This window comes from Sesamum indicum, linkage group LG7 (genome assembly GCF_026168435.1).
Source record: "Sesamum indicum cultivar Baizhima isolate 11 linkage group LG7, ASM2616843v1, whole genome shotgun sequence".
Classification (NCBI taxonomy): Eukaryota; Viridiplantae; Streptophyta; class Magnoliopsida; order Lamiales; family Pedaliaceae; genus Sesamum; species Sesamum indicum.
This window is the reverse complement of record NC_142663.1, coordinates 1,227,900-1,253,437: the sequence shown is the minus strand read 5'-3', so window position 1 is coordinate 1,253,437 and position 25,538 is coordinate 1,227,900. Positions and strand designations below refer to the sequence as shown.

Below are 25,538 nucleotides of genomic sequence, written 5' to 3'. Positions count from 1 at the left end.
CTGACGAAGCTAAATCAACACTAAGAATACTCTGCCTGACGTCATCTACGATTAGGATACTCAAAGTGGCCGGTGTCCGCTCAGTGTGTTCAAATCTCCTCAAGTTTCTCTCCCTCCATATGTGGTAGACACACGATGCAAGCAGTGTACGGTAAGCGCTATTAATAATGTGCTTACCTCTCCATTTCCGCATCGCCCATTCAATATCTGTTGCCCAATCCCTGTTGGGCCAGTGAAAACAAATCCATCTGCGAATCTCAAAGAGGCACTGACGACTAAATCTGCATCGGAAGAATAAATGTGAATGAGATTAGAGCAGTAGCGAAACCTAGCAGAGAAGGAGGAGAGAACCGGCAAACCAGAGAATCCTTCAACCATGGCGACTGCTCAATGGATATTGTCGATGAAAGAGGACGACATACGGATGATGTTGGCATCCGAAGTTCACCTAGGAACCAAGAACTGCGATTTTCAGATGGAGCGCTACGTCTTCAAGAGGCGTAATGATGGAATTTACATCATCAACGTTGGAAAAACATGGGAAAAGCTTCAGATGGCTGCTGGGTTATTGTTGCTATCGAGAATCCCCAGGACATCATTGTCCAGTCTGCCAGACCTTATGGTCAGAGGGCTGTCCTAAAGTTTGCACAATACACAGGTGCCCATGCGAGTGCAGGTCGTCACACCCCTAGAACATTCACCAACCAGCTGCAAACTTCTTTCAGTGAGCCAAGGCTGCTCATTCTTACTGACCCAAGAACTGATCACCAGCCTATTAAAGAAGCCGCACTATCCAACATCCCCACCATTGCCTTTTGCGATACTGATTCGCCAATGCGCTATGTTGATATTGGTATTCCAGCCAATAACAAGGGGAAGCACAACATTGGCTGCCTGTTCTGGCTCTTGGCCAGGATGGTGCTGCAGATGCGTGGCGTCATTGCTCCAGGACACAAATGGGATGTCATGGTTGATCTATTTTTCTACAGGGAGCCTGAGGAGTCCAAGGAACAACAAGAAGAGGAAGTTCCAGCTCTCCCAGACTATGCTGATTATTCTGCTGCTGCAATTGGTGCTGATTGGTCCAGTGGTCAAATCCCAGATGCCCAATGGACTCCTGATGTGGCTGGTGCAATTCAACCGGTTGCCAGTAGTTGGACAGCTGATGCAGGTGTAGCAGCTGATGGGTGGGATACGGCCGCTGCCCCACCAATGGCGGCTGCTCCTGCTGTAGATGTAGTGCCTGGTGTTGCTCCAAGTGGCTGGGAATGAATCAGATTCGCTTAAGTCCATGTGTTTTGAGCCTTTTACTTGTCGTGATCATCCCTCCATAAATTTTCTTATTGAAGCTCATGGACTATTTTTCTTGCCTATGTTGACTCCTTTGTAGCAAAGTTTTATAGGGTTTTGGCCAACATAAGAATTATATGGTTAATTTAGTCGAATTTTGCATTAAAAAAAAAATGTGAATGAGATTTCGTAGCTCCCTCATCGCACAATATGCATACCCCTAGGTGGGATAGCCATGATTTGTCCGTGGTAGGTAGTTTGCCGAGCATTGCGAGCCATAAGATGAATGAATGACGAGGAATCTTCAAGGAGCCCGAAAGTAGTGAAGACCATCCTAGTTTCGGCTCAGGGGGATCAAATAATCGATAGAGTGTCTGAGTAGTAGGTTGCCCTTCGTCACATCTCCATATCACCCGATCCTCACCTCCAAGAATATACGGTAGGTTATGTGTGATCTCCAAACATTCGAAGTCCGTGATGGTAGGCCATTGCCACTCTCCTGCCGAAATCACAGAACTGAGCTTAGCTGATTCTTCAAGTCTAAGATGGTGTGGACCACGAGGGAACCACTCAATAAGTGGACCCAAGTGATGCCACGGGTCCTGCCAAACAAAGAATCTACCTCAATTTCCAATCTGGTAATCCACGATAGAGCGAAGGACGAAGCCTGAGTATTTTCCGCCATCCCCAAGAACCTCCATGTTCACGGACAGTCCAAATTGATGTGTCCCGTAACCGGCCTTGGTAAAGCCACTAAACCCAGATGGATGTCCTCTCACACTGGATAATATCACATAATTTCTTGCTCATTAATGCGCGATTCAAGGTAGAGATGTCCTTGAACCCAAATCCCCCCTCATCTGCTAGCCGACACACATCTTTCCAGGCTACCTTTGCGTAGCCGCTAGACGTTGTACCCTTCCATAGGAAGTTCCTCAACCTCTTCTCAATTTCTGTTTTTTTGGTAAATGTAAGTTTCATTAAGTAACAAAGTAGTACAATACAACAATGTGATCATCAGTTGGTTTCTCCCTCGACAGGCCAAGAGATACGCCATAGTCTATATAAGGCTCGTGTACTAACTGAACTTTTCAAAGTAATGCTATGGATCCGTTGTCTGATATCCTCAACTATCAACAAAGCAATGGTGCTATGTGTCCTTTCGGTGTGCTCGAATCGTCTCAAGTTTCGCTCCTTCCAAATGTGGTAAACACATGATGCTAAAAGTGCTCGATATGACATGTTAACAATGTGTTTACCTCTCCATCTTCGGGAAGCCCATGCAATGTCTGTTATCCAGTCTCTATTGGGCCAAGAAAATCGTACCATTCTCTGAATTGCAGTGAGGCATTATCGACTAAATCTGCACTGGAAGAATAAGTGGTCATGTGTTTCCGTTGCTCCCTCGTTGCACAGAGTACAAGGGCCCAGGTGGGCTAGCCATGGTTTGTCCGTCGTGGCTAACTTGCCAAGTATAGCAAGCCATAGGATGAATAAATGGCGTGGTATCTTAAGTGATCCCGAAAGTAGCGAAGACCAGCCTACTTTCGGTCCTAGTGGATCAAATAGTTTGTAAAGAGCCTGAGCGATAGGTTGTCCATGATCAAATCTCCAAACAATGCGGTCCTCCCCTCCATGGATTGTGGGTAATGCATGTGTAATCTCCAGACACTCAAAATCAGTGATAGGAGGCCAATGCCACTCTCCGCCACTGATCACCATACTGAGTTTAGCTGACTCCTCCAATCCGAGTAGTCTCGGTCCCCGTGGAAATGTGTCACTCAGAGGGCCAAGATAATGCCACGGGTCCTACCACAGATAAAATCTCATCCCATCACCAATCTGATAGTCCACCATAGGGCGGAGAAAAACCTGTAGCCTAAGAATTTTTTGCCATCCCCATGAGCCTCCATGCTCCTTAATCGTCCATATGGAAGTGTCTCGTAGCCGACCCTGGTAAAGCCATTCAATCCAAATCGAGGTTCTATCGCACCTAATAATATCACAAAGCTTCTTAGTCATTAATGCACGATTCAAGATGGAAATATCCTTGAGTCCTAATCCTCCCTCATCCTTCGGCCGGCATAAATCTTTCCAGGCTACCTTGGCGTAACCACTGGTTGTTGTCCCCTTCCACAAGAAAGTTCTCAGCTTCTTCTCAATTTCATCTGTAACTTTCTTTGGCAAGATGAACGCCGACGCCCAATATAAACTCAGTGACATGAGTACAGATTTAATAATTTGTACTCTACCAGCATATGAAATAGTCATACCCTCCCAGCCAGTAATATGTTTATCAATTTTCAATAATAAAGGACGACAATCAGCAATTGTTAATCGAGAAGATAAAAGAGGTAGTCCCAAATACCTCAATGGTAAGACTCCTTCTTGAAATCCGAGTGCTGCCAGCATCTCCTCGCGTAATCCTTGTGCTGAACGTGATATTATAAGCTGGCTTTTTTGCACGTTTAGTCTGAGCCCCGACCATTTAGCAAATCGATCCAATCCAGTATTACACTTAACCGTTGGACAATGAGTTTTGCGATAATCTTATACAACACATTACAGCAAGAAATCAGACGAAAGTCACCAATAGACATAGGGGAATGTACCTTTGGTATGAGTGCCAAAAGTGTTGTATTTATCTGCTTCAGGAGTTGGCCTGTATTAAAGAAATCCAGCACTGCCAAAGATACCTCCTGCCCCACTATAGTCCATGCGGCTTTGAAAAAACCCGATGAATACCCATCCGGCCCCGGTGCCTTGTCCTCTGCAATGTCAAAAACCGCCTGCTTGACATCGTCTGTTGTGAATGGTAAGAGTAAAGAGTTAGCGTCCTCATCACTTATTATATGTCTAGCCCATCGTCGAAGGAAACGAAGGTCTATCACATCATGTCGTCGTTCCCCCCCGAGAAGATTCTGATAATACGTGACAAACTCATTGATTACTGCTCCTGGTTCTGTTTGAGTAGTTCCTTGATCATCATTGATTTGTAAGATTCTCCTTGCCGATCTTCTTTGAGATATCTTACGAAAGAACACCCAAGAGCATTGATCGCCCCCTTTCATCCACTGCATTTTTGCACGCTATTGAAGCATATTCTGCTCAAGTTTGACTGCTTTAGCTAGGACAGTCCGACACCAGTGTTCCAGCTGTAAGAATAGTTCCTCCTGTCTGTTTGAACTAACAAGTAACTGTGCCATCTCAAGAAACCCTTTAGCCAGCTGGACATTGTGCGATAAGTCCCATTTTTTTCTCCTCTGTTCTCTAAATACCGATTTTAATGCTTTGAGTTTCCTCGTTACCACATATATTGGGACTCCTATGATGTTATGCTGCCAGATCTGCTGCACACTGGGAATAAACTCTGGAGAAAGAGTGAGGTAATTATCAAAATGAAACATACCTCCAAATTGTTGTTGACTATCCCCATTAAGTATCAACGGTGAGTGATCTGAGGTTCGTGGGGTGAGACTAGTATAACTTGATGTCGGGAACCGAGCCATCCATCTATCATTAATCAGTATTCGGTCCAATCTTTTCCAAAGGTTCCGTGGATTAGTACTGCAGTTATGCTATGTATACCATTCTCCCTGCATGGGCAATGGTAGTAATCCTGCATTTTGAATGCAGCAATTAAACTCTTCCATTGCCATTCGAATATCACCCGATGCTCCACATACTTCACTCAGATCTCGCACCGCGTTGAAATCCCCTCCAATAAGCCACGGTACATCAACATTTTGCATGGCAATAGTCTCTAGAGCACCCCACAACTCCCTCCTGTCCGCCACCTCCGAAGCTCCATAAATCACAGTAAGGGCAACTGACTCATGTAGTGATCGTATAAAAACAAGGCACTGGATAAATTGGGTACCACATTCAACTACATCAACATCTAGGAAATTATCATCCCACGCAATCCATACCCAATTACCAACCAAACCATAATCCATAAACCATTTCCATTGTGGCAGTAAGAAAGATTGAATAGCAGCTACATTATTAAAACGAACTCGAGTTTCAAGAAGACCAAGAAACTGTAACCTGAACTCAGCAATAATGTCCTTCACAACTAGCTGGTGGTCTCTTTTGTTCAGGCCACGAACATTCCATATTGCTGCATTCATCATGGATCACCAAGTAAGGGGCTGCTATGATTAGGACCCCGTGGTATCTCATCTGCATCATCAATTAAGTGTAGAGCATCAAACGTATTATATACGACAAGTTCCTTCCCCTTCTCCTCTCGACTCAATCTCCCGTCACAAATGAATATTCACGTCCATCTCTCTGTTTATCTATTCCTCGACATGGTGGTATTCTCTCCTTCTGATCCTGCACAGGTGGTGGTCTCGCAGGTCCCGTTTTAGGAATGTAAACGGTGACTGGAGGTTTAATAGGTCTGGATGATTTATGAATCTCACAATCCTTTGCAGAATATCCTAGCGTCAAACAACTGGTACATTTTGGAGGTATCCACTCATACTCCACATCAATTTTGCACGGTGTCTCTCCCCCTTCTTCATCAGGCGTCATAATGATAATATGTTTAGGTAAGTTGGAACTCACATCCAACATCACGCATACCCAAGCAAAGTCCAATCTCGTGCATGCTCTCGTTATTGCATCCGGATATAGGGGTTTGCCAATACCGCTGGCCGCCGTACTCAGGCCCTCCTCTGTCCATAATTCAACCGGCAGGTGTCCATTATTGCTGACATCATTGATGTCATCAGCAGTTACATCATGCATGACATCATCAACCACATCATGCATGACATCAGCGGATCCTCCCACATCATGCATGACATCATTTGACATGCCAGCCACAGATTTCTCCACGTCACTGCCAACTGGTTCCACGTCAGACTACTGTACTTCCGGCATCTCATCAGTCGTCGTCGGAGGCCATCTTTCCATCATCGGAATCTGCCCAGAATCCGGCGAAATCTGAATCTCCGGTGAAAAACTCAAACCTGTAATGGAATGACGCTGTTTCATCGTCCCCGCCTGTTTTCCGGTCAGAAGATTGCGTCGCGGCGGCAAGAGACAACGCCACAGGTTTGGGTTATGAACAGGCGACGGCGCAGCCCCATATCGTCGAAATCTACCGAATTTAGCTTCCCATCGGAGTTTAACATTATTGAGCGCTTCCATTGATGCCTCATCACCGTCCAAAACCTTATTCGCAAGTCTCAGAAATTCCTCAATATTAAAGTCAGCCGGCGAGCGATTTCCAGTGTGTCCGCCATTAACGGTTTTTAAAGGAGCGCCGTCAACAAACCCTAGATTCGATTTCTCATGAACAGTCGTCAAGTTTTGATTTTTTCCCATGGTTGTATCATTTCCATCTCTTTCAATCGTTTTGCAGCCATTTTTTGTCGGAAAAAACTCGTCATGTGTCAGTTTTTCCATTCGCGTCCGTTCATCTTCCTCGGCCGCATTGTTTTCAGAAAACCCTAGATATTTCTGTATTTCGACATCCTTCATTCTAGGGGCTAAATTCATGTTTTTCCACATCAGTAGTTCGTTTCCATTCTCTGTAATCTGTAGATCGTTTTCCCCAATCGTCTGTTTGACAGATCTGGTCGGATTTGTTTCATCTTCCAAATGTGATGTTTCGGTTACCTTGGCGGCGCAAAACCCTAACTCTGAAGGCGATGAATCAGCGTTCAACATCTCTCCTTTTCCGGCCAGAAATCCGTCTTTGCCCTCCTCAATACCATGCGAAGAAGGAATATTGTCTTCCTCCTCTAATCGTTCCATCAATGGCGCCTTCTCATCTTCCGCCTGAAAATCGCGCTGTTCGCCGGAAAAACAACCACGGCTGACTGTATTTCGCCGGCCACCATCACCGTCCACCTCCTCGCCGTCGGCCGGATCCCCCTCCTCATCGTCGGCCAGTGTTGTAGTGTTTAGGGCTTGTGTGTGTGTGTTTTGTGGTGTGCTAGTGTATGTGAGAGAAGATAGATATTTTGGAGAGTCCATTTTTTGAGAGGTTTTTGTTTTGCACGATTTTATTAAACCTCTTCTCAATTTCCTTGATAACTTTCTTAGGTAATATGAATGCAAATGCCCAGTATAAACTTAATGTCGAAAGCATGGATTTTGATGATTTGTACTCGCCCAGCATATCATAACGAAATCCCTTCCCATCCAGTAATGCGTGAATCAATTTTGGAAATATGAGGTTGACAGTCAGAGATAGACAGTCTAGAAGAGATTAAGGGGAGACCAAGATACCTCATTGGTAGGTGCCCCTCTTGGAATCCGAAAATCTCCAACCTCTGGGATTCTTGCAACGAATTGAACAGGACATGCAATTCACTTATCATTGGAAGTGTGAGAGTTCTAAGGTTTTTCAGATGGGATTTGCAGACGACCTCCTCTTACTGTGCAAAGCTGACTTAGACTCCATCAGAGTCTTCAAAGAGGGATTGGACTGGTTTGCGGAGTTGTCGGGCCTTCGGCTGAATGTCCAAAAAAGTCACTTAATCATTTCACGTTCGGCTCAAAATTTGAAGGACCAGATGCTGGATATTTTGGGCTTTCAGGAGGGCCACCTTCCAATGAGGTACCTGGGTCTTCCCTTAATCTCGTCTAGGCTGACCATCTCTGATTGCCAACCGCTTATCTCAAAAATTGATGCACGTATTAATGGATGGGAAGGGATTTCATTATCATATGCTGGGCGGGTACAAATCATCAAATCTGTGCTCTCAGCATTGAGCTTATATTGGGCTTCTGCATTCATATTACCTAAGAAAGTCATCAGTGAAATTGAGAAGAGGTTGAGGACTTTCCTATGGAAGGGTACGACGTCCAGTGGGTACGCTAAGGTAGCCTGGAAAGATGTGTGTCGACCGATGGATGAGGGGGGACTTGGGTTCAAGGATATCTCCACCTTGAATCGCGCATTAATGAGCAAGAAACTATGTGATGTTATCCAGTGTGACAGGACATCCATATGGGTTCAGTGGCTCTACCAAGACCGATTACGTGAGAGATCGATTTGGACTATTCGTGAACATGGAGGTTCTTGGGGATGGCGAAAAATACTCAGGCTACGTCCTTTCCTTCGCACTATCGTGGATTACCAGATTGGAAATGGAGACAGATTCTTTGTTTGGCAGGACCCGTGGCATCACTTGGGTCCACTTATCGAGCGATTCCCTCAAGGTCCCCGCCATCTTAGACTTGAAGAATCAGCAAAACTCAGCTTGGTGATTCCAGCAGGAGAATGGCAATGGCCTACCATCACTGACTTTGAATGTTTGGAAATCACACATAACCTACCGCTTATTTTCGGAGGAGAGGATCGGGTGGTGTGGAGATGTGACGAAGGGCAACCTACTACTCAGGCCCTCTACCGATTATTCACTCACCCCGAGCCGAAAGTAGGATGGTCTTCACTACTTTTGGGCTCCTTGAAGATTCCTCGCCATTCGTTCATCTTATGGCTAGCAATCCTTGGCAAACTTCCTACCACAGACAAATCATGGCTATCCCACCTGGGGGTGTGCATACTGTGCGATGAGGGAGCTACGGAATCTCATCCACATTTATTCTTCCAATGCAGATTTAGTCGTCAGTGCCTTTATGAGATTCGCAGAAGGATTCGCTTTCACTGGCCCAATAGAGATTGGGCAACAGATATTGAATGGGCGACACGGAAATGGAGAGGGGAGCACATTATAAATAGAGCTTACCGTACACTACTGGCGGCGTGCGTCTACCACATATGGAAGGAGAGGAACTTGAGGAGATTTGATCATACTGAGCGGACACCGGCCACATTGAGCATACTAATCATCAATGACGTCAGACAGAGGATTCTTAGCGTTGACTTAGCATCGTCAGTCAGTACACGAGCATTGTATAGATTATGGCGTATCCCTTGGGTAGAGGGAGAAACCAGTTGATAATCCCATGTTGTACCATGTTGTACTGTACCATTACTCTTTATTAATGAAATTTACATTTACCGACAATTCTTGAGCCGAACAAGAGATGATTAAGTGCCTTTTTTGAACATTCAGCCAAAGGCCTGACAACTCCGCAAACCATTCCAATCCCTCCTTGAATACTCTGATGGAGTCAAAGTCAGCTCTGCAGAAAAGTAGTAGGTCGTCGGCAAAACCCAACTGAAAAACCTTGGAACTCTCAACTGCAAATCCCAACTAAAAAACCCTCTCTAAAAAATTCTCTCTCTAAGAAAATGGACACTCCTAAAGCTCTATCTTCTCTTTCACACACTAATACACCACAAACACACACTATTCCGTCGGCCGGTGAGGTGGGAGACGTCGGCGAGGTGGGAGACGACGGCGAGTCGTCGGAGTATGATGCTGTTGAAGGGGAACCAAGGGAGACTATCGATGGATTTAATGGAGAAGAACCCCAACTCGCCATGGAAGAAGAAGACCCGGTCTCCACTGTTCCGGCGACCGAAGGCGACTCCCATCGCAACCCAAGGTCTGTGGAGGTGGAAGGATCATTGGTGATGAGAAATGGTGAAGAAATGGGCGGTGAACAGCCAGATCTGGAACTGAGGTCTCGCGCCGTCAACAATGGCGGAAATCTGTCTTCGTCTCCACACGACTTCAACTTGGAGGAGTTCCTCACTCTCGCGGACAAAGTTATCGACCATGGCGACTCACAGGCTATGGATGCTCTGAAGGATTTGAAACGACGATGGGAGGCTCGATTTGGGATTGGGAAGTCGCGGTTTTCGGCGGAAAGCTTGAATGTTGACGACCACCCGTTTGCTCGCGAGTTGAAACAGGCATGCCGGAGACGTACAACACCGGCGATGACGATACTAGGGACTGGAATGGCAGCAACGTTCCAGCGTCGACCGGCTGTGCGTGGGAGAATAATATCTTCTCCGCCGGCGACTTTGCACAGCAACAACGCAAACCAGATCTCGCCGGCGACTTACGTGAACCAGATCTAGCCGAGGACCGTTGGAATTCCGACGAAGGATGACTTGCACAATGTTGCTGACATGGACGCCTCGGTGGACAATGTTGGAGCTGATGTGGCGGGGCATGTGGGTGACATGGAGGCTTACTTGGAGCATACTGCTGACATCAGCCCTAGTAAGGCTGATATCATCACTGTTGCTAGGGCTGACATCAGAGATTACATTGATGCTGATGTCAGCAATGACACAGGCGCATCTAGGGTTGATGTCAGCGATTGCACTATCAAATCTAGGGCTGACATCATCGATGACACAAGCAAAGCTAGGGCTGACATCAGCGCTGACACATGCAAAAATAGGGCTGATGTCAGCAATTCTGTGGAAAGAAAATAGGCTATGCATGATGCTCCTGTTCAAACGGGATTGTACGTTAGAAATATCCCATTGCATGCATAACCGGAACCGACCATTGACGACAAAATATCGGTAAATGTAAATTTCATTAATAAAGAGTAATGGTACAGTACAACATGGTACAACATGGGATTATCAACTGGTTTCTCCCTCTACCCAAGGGATACGCCATAATCTATACAATGCTCGTGTACTGACTGACGATGCTAAGTCAACGCTAAGAATCCTCTGTCTGACGTCATTGATGATTAGTATGCTCAATGTGGCCGGTGTCCGCTCAGTATGATCAAATCTCCTCAAGTTCCTCTCCTTCCATATGTGGTAGACGCACGCCGCCAGTAGTGTACGGTAAGCTCTATTTATAATGTGCTCCCCTCTCCATTTCCGTGTCGCCCATTCAATATCTGTTGCCCAATCTCTATTGGGCCAGTGAAAGCGAATCCTTCTGCGAATCTCATAAAGGCACTGACGACTAAATCTGCATTGGAAGAATAAATGTGGATGAGATTCCGTAGCTCCCTCATCGCACAGTATGCACACCCCCAGGTGGGATAGCCATGATTTGTCTGTGGTAGGAAGTTTGCCAAGGATTGCTAGCCATAAGATGAACGAATGGCGAGGAATCTTCAAGGAGCCCAAAAGTAGTGAAGACCATCCTACTTTCGGCTCGGGGTGAGTGAATAATCGGTAGAGGGCCTGAGTAGTAGGTTGCCCTTCGTCACATCTCCACACCACCCGATCCTCTCCTCCGAAAATAAGCGGTAGGTTATGTGTGATTTCCAAACATTCAAAGTCAGTGATGGTAGGCCATTGCCATTCTCCTGCTGAAATCACCAAGCTGAGTTTTGCTGATTCTTCAAGTCTAAGATGGCGGGGACCTTGAGGGAATCGCTCGATAAGTGGACCCAAGTGATGCCACGGGTCCTGCCAAACAAAGAATCTGTCTCCATTTCCAATCTGGTAATCCACGATAGTGCGAAGGAAAGGACGTAGCCTGAGTATTTTTCGCCATCCCCAAGAACCTCCATGTTCACGAATAGTCCAAATCGATCTCTCACGTAATCGGTCTTGGTAGAGCCACTGAACCCATATGGATGTCCTGTCACACTGGATAACATCACATAGTTTCTTGCTCATTAATGCGCGATTCAAGGTGGAGATATCCTTGAACCCAAGTCCCCCCTCATCCATCGGTCGACACACATCTTTCCAGGCTACCTTAGCGTACCCACTGGACGTCGTACCCTTCCATAGGAAAGTCCTCAACCTCTTCTCAATTTCACTGATGACTTTCTTAGGTAATATGAATGCAGAAGCCCAATATAAGCTCAATGCTGAGAGCACAGATTTGATGATTTGTACCCGCCCAGCATATGATAATGAAATCCCTTCCCATCCATTAATACGTGCATCAATTTTTGAGATAAGCGGTTGGCAATCAGAGATGGTCAGCCTAGACGAGATTAAGGGAAGACCCAGGTACCTCATTGGAAGGTGGCCCTCCTGAAAGCCCAAAATATCCAGCATTTGGTCCTTCAAATTTTGAGCCGAACGTGAAATGATTAAGTGACTTTTTTGGACATTCAGCCGAAGGCCCGACAACTCCGCAAACCAGTCCAATCCCTCTTTGAAGACTCTGATGGAGTCTAAGTCAGCTTTGCACAGTAAGAGGAGGTCGTCTGCAAATCCCATCTGAAAAACCTTAGAACTCTCACACTTCCAATGATAAGTGAATTGCATGTCCTGTTCAATTCGTTGCAAGAATCCCAGATGTAAGGCTTCCATAACAAGAACAAACAGATAAGGAGAAAGTGGGTCTCCCTGTCGTAGTCCTCTCGCTCCAGCAAAGAACCCATGAGGTTTTCCATTGAGCCCAATCGAGAATGATGTCGTGGTAACACACTCCTCAATCCACCTTGTAAACGTAGGTGGAAACCCGAACAGCTGCAAAACTGCTAACAGGAAGTCCCACTCCACCGTATCATAGGCCTTCCTGATATCCACTTTAAGTGCGCATCTCGGGGGTAGGCGCATCTGGTTATATCTGGAGAATAATTCCTGGGCTAACATAATGTTGTCCCCAATGCTTCTTCCCGGAATAAAAGCTGTCTGACATGGGCTAACTATCTTGTCCAGTAGCACACTAATTTTTTGGACAAGAAGTTTCGCAATGATCTTGTATAAAACATTGCAGCATGAAATTGGTCTAAAATCATTAACCGACATAGGCGTATGTACCTTTGGGATCAGGGCCAAGATCGTGGAGTTGACCTGCTTCAGAAGTTTTCCAGTAGAAAAGAAGTCTAGTACCGCCCTCGTAACTTCTTCCCCAACCACAGGCCAAGCCGCCTTGAAAAACCTTGACGAGTAGCCATCAGGTCCCGGTGCCTTGTCATCAGCAATATCGAACATTGCTTGCTTCACATCATCCGCCGAGATTGGAAGGAGTAATTGATTAGCTTCCTCATCAGTGATACAGTGCCTTGCCCACGGTTTAAGATAACGAATATCCACTGACAGCCGTCTTCTGGTGCCTCCTAATAGGTTCTGATAGTATGAGACAAACTCATGGGCGATTTCCCCTAGATCCGTGTGTGTGAAACCATTCTCATCATTAATCTGTAAGATTCTCCTCCTTACTCGTCTCTGTGCAATTTTACGAAAGAAAACCCGGGAACATTGGTCTCCGTCTTTCATCCACTGCATTTTGGCTCTCTGCTGCAGCATAATTTGTTCGAGTTTTGCCGCTTTAGCATAAACGACTCGACAACAATGCTCCAGGAGTAAATATAGCTCATTTTGTCTATCAGAGCTCACCAACTGTTGTGCCTCATCAAGAAAACCTTTGGCTAGTTGGACATTCATCGTCAGATCTCCCTTATTTCTCCTTTGTAGTCTAAAGACTGGTTTAAGTGCCTTCAGTTTACGTGTCACAGCATACATAGGAATACCCACAATCTCATGATGCCAAATATTCTGCACATTGTGGATAAACTCGGGTGAATGGGCCAGATAGTTATCAAATCGAAACATGCCTCCATTATGTTGTTGTATATCCCCATGTAAGACCAGTGGAGAGTGGTCAGATGTCCGTGGAGTAAGGCTGTGATAATATGCGCTCGGGAACCTTGCCAGCCAGCGGTCATTAATAAGAATCCGATCCAGCCGCTTCCATAAACTCCTCATAGACGTACTGCAATTATGCCACGTGAACCATTCACCTTGCATAGGAAGTGGGATCAGCCCCGCCTCCAGAATACCAGCATTAAATTCTTCGGTGGCCATCCTTATATCTCCTGAGATGCCACATACTTCGTTAAGGTCACGTACTGCATTAAAATCCCCTCCCACCATCCACGGGATGTCAGAGCATTGCTGAGATAGCGTCTCCAGTGCCGTCCATAAATTCCGACGATCAATCACCTCAGATGCCCCATAAACAACAGTGATAATAACAGATTCATTGTCAGCCATATTAGTAACCCGACAGTGAATAAATTGATCTGCCGAGTCTAAGATATGGACATCAACAATATTCTCGTCCCAAGCTATCCAGATGCGATTACCAACAGAAGAATAATCGACAAACCATTTCCAATGTGGAAGTAAAAACGATTGAATATGCATAACATTATTCAAACGAACACGAGTTTCAAGAATGCCAAGGAAGTGTAACCTGTATTCAGAGACCAAGTCCTTCAAAGCGAGCTGATGGTCTCGTTTGTTCAGCCCACGGACATTCCACACAGCGATGTTCAACATGGATCATCGACCTTGGGGCTGCTTGTGTTAGGACCCCCTGAATGCTCACCTGCATCATCAATTAAATGCAAAGCGTCAAAAGCATTATAAATAACAATTGCCTTACCTCTCTCTTCTTGCTTGGAGTGGTTCTGGTCCACATGTCTATTTCCCGCATGTGCTTTGGGTATTTCTTCAACCACTGGTTTCTTTTTTTTTTTTTTTTTTTTTTTTTTTTTTTTTTTTGGTAAATGTAAATTTCATTAATAAAGAGTAATGGTACAGTACAACATGGTACAACATGGGATTATCAACTGGTTTCTCCCTCTACCCAAGGGATACGCCATAATCTATACAATGCTCGTGTACTGACTGACGATGCTAAGTCAACGCTAAGAATCCTCTGTCTGACGTCATTGATGATTAGTATGCTCAATGTGGCCGGTGTCCGCTCAGTATGATCAAATCTCCTCAAGTTCCTCTCCTTCCATATGTGGTAGACGCACGCCGCCAGTAGTGTACGGTAAGCTCTATTAATAATGTGCTCCCCTCTCCATTTCCGTGTCGCCCATTCAATATCTGTTGCCCAATCTCTATTGGGCCAGTGAAAGCGAATCCTTCTGCGAATCTCATAAAGGCACTGACGACTAAATCTGCATTGGAAGAATAAATGTGGATGAGATTCCGTAGCTCCCTCATCGCACAGTATGCACACCCCCAGGTGGGATAGCCATGATTTGTCTGTGGTAGGAAGTTTGCCTAGGATTGCTAGCCATAAGATGAACGAATGGCGAGGAATCTTCAAGGAGCCCAAAAGTAGTGAAGACCATCCTACTTTCGGCTCGGGGTGAGTGAATAATCGGTAGAGGGCCTGAGTAGTAGGTTGCCCTTCGTCACATCTCCACACCACCCGATCCTCTCCTCCGAAAATAAGCGGTAGGTTATGTGTGATTTCCAAACATTCAAAGTCAGTGATGGTAGGCCATTGCCATTCTCCTGCTGAAATCACCAAGCTGAGTTTTGCTGATTCTTCAAGTCTAAGATGGCGGGGACCTTGAGGGAATCGCTCGATAAGTGGACCCAAGTGATGCCACGGGTCCTGCCAAACAAAGAATCTGTCTCCATTTCCAATCTGGTAATCCACGATAGTGCGAAGGAAAGGACGTAGCCTGAGTATTTTTCGCCATCCCCAAGAACCTCCATGTTCACGAATAGTCCAAATCGATCTCTCACGTAATCGGTCTTGGTAGAGCCACTGAACCCATATGGATGTCCTGTCACACTGGATAACATCACATAGTTTCTTGCTCATTAATGCGCGATTCAAGGTGGAGATATCCTTGAACCCAAGTCCCCCCTCATCCATCGGTCGACACACATCTTTCCAGGCTACCTTAGCGTACCCACTGGACGTCGTACCCTTCCATAGGAAAGTCCTCAACCTCTTCTCGATTTCACTGATGACTTTCTTAGGTAATATGAATGCAGAAGCCCAATATAAGCTCAATGCTGAGAGCACAGATTTGATGATTTGTACCCGCCCAGCATATGATAATGAAATCCCTTCCCATCCATTAATACGTGCATCAATTTTTGAGATAAGCGGTTGGCAATCAGAGATGGTCAGCCTAGACGAGATTAAGGGAAGACCCAGGTACCTCATTGGAAGGTGGCCCTCCTGAAAGCCCAAAAAATCCAGCATCTGGTCCTTCAAATTTTGAGCCGAACGTGAAATGATTAAGTGACTTTTTTGGACATTCAGCCGAAGGCCCGACAACTCCGCAAACCAGTCCAATCCCTCTTTGAAGACTCTGATGGAGTCAAAGTCAGCTTTGTCAACCACTGGTTTCATCGTCTCACGTCCCTTAGTCGGCAGTTGCGGTTGTGCTACATTGACTTTCGGCACATACACATTTACTGTTGGCTTCGTCGGTTTGCGGGTTTTGTTTAGTGCACAATCCTTGTTCGAATGTCCCAGTGACATGCACGCTGTGCACTTTGGTGGGAGCCATTCATACTCAATGTCAACTTTGCAAGGTGTCTCCCCTCCTTCTTCATCAGGTGCCATGACAATAATATGTTTATGCAACTTTTGTGTGGCATCAATCATCACACATACACGAGCAAAGTCCAGTCTCGTGCATGCTCTTGTAATCGCGTCGGGGTAAAGGGGCTTCCCCACACCACTTGCTACAGTGCTCAATCCTTCTGTCGTCCAAAATTCCATCGGAAGGTGTCGTAGTTTAATCCAGACGGGCACTTGTGTATGCTTCAATTTTCTCATGGCCATCCCCGGTTCCCACTTTTGAAGAACTATCGGCTGCCCTTGGAACAACCACGGGCCTCCCTCAATTATCTCCTCCATATCAAAAACTGTTTTAAACTGAAAAAAGAAGAATCCGTTTGTGGTCGCTGTCACCTCCCTTAGTGCTGGCCAGACCGAATGTGCAAACTCCTTAAGGTGATGATAATATGGCCGTTTGCCCAAGAAATAGCCAACTGCAGTAGATTTCCAACGTTTAGACCCATTACGTACCGCATCTAAAGAAGGTCGCACGACAACCTCTCCGTTCTGCATTGTTGGGGCAATGGATGATAAGGTTTTCCGGGTCGAATGATTAAATGCATGCGCTATTTTGTCGTCGATAATTGTATCCGGGTATGCGTGCAACGGGATGTTTCCAACGTACAGTCCCGTTGGAAGAGGAGCATCATGCATAGCTTGATTTCTTTCCCCAGAATTGCTGACATCAGCCCTATTTTTGCATGTGTCAGTGTTGATGTCAGCCCTAGCTTTCCTTGTATCATCGATGATGTCAGCCCTAGCTTTGATAGTGTAATTGCTGACATCAGCCCTAGATGCACCTGTGTCAGCGATGATGTCAGCCCTAGCAGCAGCGATGATGTCAGCCCTAGCAGCAGCGATGATGTCAGCCCTAGAAGCAGCGATGATGTCAGCCCTAGAAGCAGCGATGATGTCAGCCCTAGGAGCAGCGATGATGTCAGCCCTAGCTGCAGCGATGATGTCAGCCCTAGCAGCAGCGATGATGTCAGCCCTAACATCAGTGATGATGTCAGCCCTAGCAGCAGCGATGATGTCAACCCTACTAGGGCTGATGTCAGCATTGTGTTCCAAGCAAGCCTCAGCACTTGCATCATAGATGACATCAGCCCTACTAGGGCTGATGTCAGCCACCCTCTCTATTTCCACCTCAGCATCCATGTCACCAACCTCCGCCGCCACATCACCTCCAGTCGTGTCCACATAGCCGTCCACGTCGTCTTTCCGGCACACGTCACGGGTCGCCGGCGAAGGCTCCGTCCACTCACCCAGCTGCCGGAAAAGCGCGCCAGGGATTCTAGTAGCTGCGGACTCGTTCCCAGCAGCTTTCCGACCACCAAGAATGGCCGGACGACGAGAGAAGTGTCCGTTTCCGACAGTCGCCGTCGAAGGAGCACGAACAGTCACCGTCGCAGGTAGCTGAAGCGTCGCCGGTGCCTTGCCACCATTTTTTACCGTTGTGAGCTCTGGATCTGGTGGGATAAGGCATCGCACAGCCTTGCGAAGGCCACCGGTCGCTGGTCGGTCGCGGCTGCGCTCCATCATCTTCGTTTGCCGCGGCTCGTCGTCGTCTCCAAAAATCGTTTGCCATCGGGTTTTAAGTTCGTTCAGGGCAGCCATGGCTGCCTCATCTCCATGGTCAATGACGCGGTTGGCAAGATTCAGAAATTCGTTCAGATTGAACGAAGAAGACGACGATCCGCCATGGCCGCCTTTCAAGCTCGCGTCGCCTCCAACGGTCGGATCTGAAATCGCCGTTTCAGCTCCCAAACTCCCTCCTTTCACCGTCGAACGCTCATCTAAGCCCAAAGGGACACAAAGTCTACCCTCAGTCGGCGGAAAAACGGCCGTTTCAGCCGGCGGTAAAGGTCCCGACTTCTCGTCTTCTACACGCGCAGCTGGGTTTTCCCTTCGTCCTTTGGTGTTCTTCTTTCGCCGGCCGGGCACTGTTCCGTCTCCGTCGCACTCCGTCGGAGCCTCGCCGGCAGTCTCCCCGTCGCCGGCCGGAAGTGAGGATGATGAAGATTGAGATTTTGGGCGGTTCATTTTTGAGAGAGAAAAATTCTAGTCCATTGACGACAAAATAGCGCATGCATTTAATCATTCGACCCGAAAAACCTTATCATTCATTGCCCCAACAATGCAAAGCGGAGAGGTTGTCGTTCGACCTTCTTTAGACGCGGTACGTAATGGGTCTAGACGTTGGAAATCTACTGCAGTTGGCTATTTCTTGGGCAAACGGCCATATTATCATCACCTTAAGGAGTTTGCACATTCGGTCTGGCCAGCACTACGGGAGGTAACAGCGACAACAAACGGATTCTTCTTTTTTCAGTTCAAAACAGTTTTTGATATGGAGGAGATAATTGAGGGAGGCCCGTGGCTGTTCCAAGGGCTGCCGATAGTACTTCAAAAGTAGGAACCGGGGATGGCCATGAGAAAGTTGAAGCATACGCAAGTGCCCGTCTGGATTAAATTACGACACCTCCCGATGGAATTTTGGACGACAGAAGGATTGAGTACTATAGCGAGTGGTGGGGGAAGCCCCTTTACCCCGACGCGATTACAAGAGCATGCATGAGACTGGACTTTGCTCGTGTATGCGTGATGATTGATGTCACACAAAAGTTGCATAAACATATTATTGTCATGGCACCTGATGAAGGAGGGGAGACACCTTGCAAAGTTGATGTTGAGTACGAATGGCTCCTGCCAAAGTGCACAACATGCATGTCATTGGGACATTCGGTTAAGGATTGTGCACTAAACAAAACCCGCAAACCGTCGAAGCCAATAATAAATGTGTATGTGCCGAAAGTCAATGTACCACAGCCACAACCCCCGACTAAAGGGACGTAAGACGATGAAACTAGTGGTTGAAGATATACCCAGAGCAGATGCGGGTGATAGAAATGTGGAGCAGAACCACTCCAAGCAAGACGAGAGGGGTAAGGCAATTGTTATTTATAATGCCTTTGACGCTTTGCACTTAATTGATGACGCAGATGAGCATTCAGGGGGTCCTAACACAAGCAGCCCCATGGACAATGATCCATGTTGAACATCGCTGTGTGGAATGTCCGTGGGCTGAACAAACGAGACCATCAGCTCGCCCTGAAGGACCTGGTCTCTGACTACAGGTTACACTACCTAGGCATTCTTGAAGCTCGTGTTTGTTTGAATAATGTTATGCATATTCAATCGTTTCTACTTCCACATTGGAAATGGTTTGTCGATTATTCTTCTGTTGGTAATCGCATCTGGCTAGCTTGGGATGAGAATGTCGTTGATGTCCATATCTTAGACTTGGAAGATCAGTTTATTCACTATCGGGTTACTAATATGGCTGTCAATGAATCTGTTATTATCACTGTTGTTTATGGGGCATCTGAGGTGATTGATCGTCGAAATTTATGGACTGCACTGGGGACGCTCGATCAACAGTGCTCTGACATCCTGTGGATGGTAGGAGGGGATTTTAATGCAGTACGTGACCTTAACAAAGTATGTGGCATCTCAGGAGATGTAAGGATGGCCACCGAAGAATTTAATGCCGGTATTCTGGAGGCGGAGCTAATCCCACTTCCTATGCAAGGTGAATGGTTCACGTGGCATAATTGTAGTACGTCTATGAGGAGTTTATGGAAGCGGCTAGATAAGATTCTTATTAATGACCGTTGGCTGGCAAGGTTCGGGAGCGCATATTATCACAGCCTCACACCACGGACATCTGACCACTCACCACTAGTTTTACATGGGGATATACAACAACATAATGGAGGCATGTTTCGATTTGATAACTATCTTGCCCATTCACCTGAGTTTATCCACAATGTGCAGCATATTTGGCATCATGAGATTGTTGGTATTCCTATGTATGCTGTGACACGTAAACTGAAGGCACTTAAACCAGTCTTTAGACTACAAAGGAGAAATAAGGGAGATTTGACGATGAATGTCCAACTAGCCAAAGGTTTTCTTGATGAGGCACAACAGTTGGTGAGCTCTAACAGACAAAATGAGCTATATTTACTTCTGGAGCATTGTTGTCGAATTGTTTATGCTAAAGCGGCAAAACTCGAACAAATTATGCTGCAACAGAGAGCCAAGATGCAGTGGATGAAAGACGGAGACCAGTGCTCCCGGGTTTTCTTTCGTAAAATTGTACAGAGACGAGTAATGAGAAGAATCTTACAGATCAATGATGAGAATGGTTTCACACACACGGATCTAGGGGAAGTCGCCCATGAGTTTGTCTCATACTATCAGAACCTCTTAGGAGGCACCAGAATACGGCTGTCAGTGGATATTCGTTATCTTAGACCGTGGGCACGGCACTGTATCACTGATGAGGAAGCTAATCAATTACTCCTTCCACTCTCGGCGGATGATGTGAAGCAAGCAGTGTTTGATATTGCTGATGACAAGGCACCGGGACCTGATGGTTACTCGTCAAGGTTTTTCATGGCGGCTTGGCCTGTGGTGGGGGAAGAAGTTACGAGGGTGGTACTAGATTTCTTTTCAACCGGAAAACTTCTAAAGCAGATCAACTCCACGATCTTGGCTCTGATCCCAAAGGTACATACTCCTATGTCGGTTAATGATTTTAGACCAATTTCTCATGCTGCAATGTTTTATACAAGATCATTGCGAAACTACTTATCCAAAAAATTAGTGTGCTGCTGGACAAGATAGTTAGCCCCTGTCAAACAGCTTTTATTCCGGGAAGAAGCATTGGGGACAACATTATGTTAGCCTACCCGAGATATAACCAGATACGCCTACCCCCGAGATGCGCACTTAAAGTGGATATCAAGAAGGCCTATGATACGGTGGAGTGGGACTTCCTGTTAGCAGTTTTGCAGTTGTTCGGGTTTCCACCTACGTTTACAAGGTGGATTGAGGAGTGTGTTTCCATGACATCATTCTCGATTGGGCTCAATGGAAAACCTCATGGGTTCTTTTTGGAGCGAGAGAACTACGACAGGGAGACCCACTTTCTCCTTATCTGTTTGTTCTTGTTATGGAAGCTTTACATCTGGGATTCTTGCAACGAATTGAACAGGACATCCAATTCACTTATCATTGGAAGTCTAAGGTTTTTCAGATGGGATTTGCAGACGACATGCTCTTATTTTGCAAAGTTGACTTAGACTCCATCAGAGTCTTCAAAGAGGGATTGGACTGGTTTGCGGAGTTGTCGGGCCTTCGGCTAAATGTTCAAAAAAGTCACTTAATCATTTCACGTTCGGCTCAAAATTTGAAGGACCAGATGTTGGATATTTTGGGCTTTCAGGAGGGCCACCTTCCAATGAGGTATCTGGGTCTTCCCTTAATCTCGTCTAGGTTGTCCATCTCTGATTGCCAACCGCTTATCTCAAAAATTGATGCACGAATAAATGGATGGGAAGGATTTCATTATCATATGCTGGGCGGGTACAAATCATCAAATCTGTGCTTTCAGCATTGAGTTTATATTGGGCTTCTGCATTCATATTACCTAAGAAAGTCATCAATGAAATAGAGAAGAGGTTGAGGACTTTCCTATGGAAGGGTACGACGTCTAGTGGTTACGCCAAGGTAGCCTGGAAAGATGTGTGTCGACCGATGGATGAGGGGGGACTTGGGTTCAAGGACATCTCCACCTTGAATCGCGCATTAATGAGCAAGAATTTATGTGATGTTATCCAGTGTGACAGGACATCCATATGGGTTCAGTGGCTCTACCAAGATCGATTACGTGAAAGATCGATTTTGACTATCCGTGAACATGGAGGTTCTTGGGGATGGCAAAAAATACTCAGGCTTCGTCCTTTCCTTCGCTCTATCGTGGATTACCAGATTGGAAATGGAGACAGATTCTTTGTTTGGCAGGACCCGTGGCATCACTTGGGTCCACTTATCGAGCGATTCCCTCAAGGTCCTCGCCATCTTAGACTTGAAGAATCAGCAAAACTCAGTTCGGTGATTTCAGAAGGAGAATGGCAATGGCCTACCATCACGGACTTTGAATGTTTGGAGATCACACATAACCTACCGCTTATTTTTGGAGGTAAGGATCGGGTGGTGTGGAGATGTGACGAAGGGCAACCTACTACTCAGGCCCTCTACCGATTATTTGCTCACTCTGAGCCGAAAGTAGGATGGTCTTCACTACTTTCTGGCTCCTTGAAGATTCCTCGTCATTTGTTCATCCTATGGCTCGCAATCCTTGGCAAACTACCTACCACGGACAAATCATGGCTATCTCACCTGGGGGTGTGCATATTGTGCGATGAGAGAGCTACGGAATCTCATCCACATTTATTCTTCCAATGCAGATTTAGTCGTCAGTGCCTTTATGAGATTCGCAGAAGGATTCGCTTTCACTGGCCCAATAGAGATTGGGCAACAAATATTGAATGGGCGACACGGAAATGGAGAGGTAAGCACATTATTAATGGAGCTTACCATACACTACTTGCATCGTGTGTATACCACATATGGAGGGAGAGGAACTTGAGGAGATTTGAACATACAGAGCGGACACCGGACACTTTGAGTATCCTAATCATCGATGACGTCAGACAAAGGATTCTTAGCGTTGATTTAGCATCGTCAGTCAATACACGAGCATTGTATAGATTATGGCGTATCCCTTGGGTAGAGGGAGAAACCATTTGATGATCCCATGTTGTACTGTACCATTACTCTTTATTAATGAAATTTACATTTACCCAAAACAAACAGGTAAGGAGATAGTGGGTCTCCCTGTCGTAATCCTCTTGCTCCAATAAAGAACCAATGAGGTTTTCCATTGAGACCAATCGAGAATGATGTCGTGGAAACACACTCCTCGATCCACCTTGTGAACTTAGTTGGGAATCTGAATAACTACAAAACTGCTAACAAGAAGTCCCATTCCACCGTATCATAGGCCTTTCTGATATCCACTTTAAGCGCGCATCTGGGAGGTAGGCGCATCTGGTTATAGCCTGAGAATAGTTCCTGGGCTAGCATAATGTTGTCACCAATGCTTCTTCCCGGAATAAAAGCTATCTGACAGGGGCTAATAATCTTGTCTAGCAAGCTACTCAATCTCTGAACAAGTAGTTATGCAATGATCTTGTATAAAACATTATAGCATGAAATCGGTCTAAAATCATTAATCGACATAGGAGTGTGTACCTTTGGTATTAGAGTCAAAATCGTGGAGTTGATCTGTTTTAGTAGTTTTCCGATAGTAAAGAAGTCCAGAACTGCCCTCGTTACTTCTTCCCCCACCACAGGCCAAGCCGCCTTGAAAAACCCTGACGAGTAGCCATCAGGTCCCGGTGCTTTGTCTTTTGCGATACCAAACACTGCTTGCTTCACATCATCCGGTGAGAATGGTAGCAGTAAGTGGCTAGCTTCCTCGTCAGTAATACAGTGCCTCGCCCATGGTCTAAGGTATCGAATATCCACTGTCAACTGTCGTCTGGTACCTCCTAAAAGGTTCTGAAAGTATGAGACAAACTCATGGGCGACCTCCTCTTGATCCGTGTGTGTGGTACCATTCTCATCGTTGATCTGCAAGATTCTCCTTATTACTCGTCTCTGAGCGATCTTACGAAAGAAAACCCGGGAATATTGGTCTCCATCTTTCATCCATTGCATCTTAGCTCTTTGTTGCAACATAATTTGTTCGAGTTTTGCCGTTTTAGCATAAATTATTCGACAGCAATGTTCCAGGAGTAAGTAGAGCTCATTCTGTCTGTCAGAGCTCACCAATTGTTGTGCCTCATCGAGAAAACTTTTTGCTAATTGGACGTTCAGAGTCAGATCCCCCTTATTCCTCCTCTGTAGTCGGAAGACCGGTTTAAGTGCCTTCAGTTTACGGGTCACGGCATACATAGGTATACCAACAACCTCATGATGCCAAATGTTCTACACATTGCGAATGAAATCGGGTGAAAGGGCCAGATAGTTATCAAATCGACACATACCCCCTCCATTATGTTTTTTTTTGGGTAAAGGTAAGTTTCATTAAATAAAAAGGAGTATAGTACAACAATCAAGTGGTGTCTCCCTCGACAGACCAAGGGATACGCCAAAGTCTATAGAGCGCACATGTGCTAATTGAACATGATAGATTAATACTAAGTATTCTCTGTCTAACATCATCAACTATGCAGGTAGCTAATACATGTTCCGGCCGTTGGGTGTGTTCAAAGCGTCTCAGGTTCCTCTCTCGCCAAATGTGGTATATGCATGCACTAAGTAAGGCTCGATAAGCAATATTAACGATATGCTTTCCCGTCCACTTCCTCGAAGCCCATTCCACGTCTCTTTTCCACTCGCGATTGGGCCAGGAGAATCGAACATGTTGGCGTACAGCTGCAAGGCATCTTCTACTATATTGACATCAGAAGAACATGTGAGTGTGTGTCTCCGCTGTACCCTCATCACAAAGGATACATCCACCTAAGTGGGTCATCCAAGCTTTATCGATAGTCGGTAGCTTCTCCTGAATTGCTAACCAAAGGATGAAATTATGTCTGGGGATCTTCAATGAACCTGAAAGTAGTGAAGACCATCCTACTTTTGGTCCAGATGGGCAGAAAAGTCTGTATAGTGATTTTGTGGTGAGTCGTCCCTCTGGGAATCTCCAGTTGATCCTGTCGTCCCCTCCGTGAATTTGAGGTAATGTGTAAATGGTCTCCATACATTCCAAATCAGTTATAAAAGGCCACTGCCATTGTCCCTCATCAATAACTACTTTTTTTTTTGGGTAAATGTAAGTTTCATTAATAACATTGTAGTACAGTACAACATGGAAGTCATCAGTTGGTGTCTCCCTCGACAGGCCAAGGGATACGCCAAAGTCTAAATAAAGATCGTGTACTGACTGAACTAGGTAATGTAATGCTATGTATTCGCTGCTTGATATCCTCGATAATAACTACTGCCATGGTATTGGGAGTCCTTTCAGTTTGCTCAAATCGTCTCAAATTTCTCTCCTTCCAAATGTGGTAAACACATGATGCTAATAGTGCTCGGTAAGACATGTTAATAATGTGCTGACCTCTCCATCTCCGGGACGCCCATAAAATATCCGTCATCCAGTCTCTATTGGGCCAC

At 45.9% G+C, this 25,538-nt stretch overlaps 1 protein-coding gene and 1 pseudogene across 1 annotated transcript; one reads left to right on the top strand and one right to left on the bottom strand.

The window, feature by feature from the left end:
- Window positions 1-316: 316 nt before the first annotated feature.
- Window positions 317-1,464, top strand: LOC105159298 (small ribosomal subunit protein uS2 pseudogene; annotated as a pseudogene).
- A 3,404-nt stretch (window positions 1,465-4,868) lies between these two features.
- Window positions 4,869-5,423, bottom strand: LOC105159297 (uncharacterized). The gene has a single exon (XM_011076308.2). It carries the CDS (start codon window positions 5,421-5,423, stop codon window positions 4,869-4,871), a length of 555 nt encoding a protein of 184 aa, XP_011074610.2.
- Window positions 5,424-25,538: the final 20,115 nt, after the last annotated feature.

Coding starts and splice junctions, on each gene's coding strand:
- LOC105159297 (XM_011076308.2), bottom strand. CDS start 5,423: ATGAATGCAGCAATATGGAATGTTCGTGGCCTGAACAAAAGAGACCAC.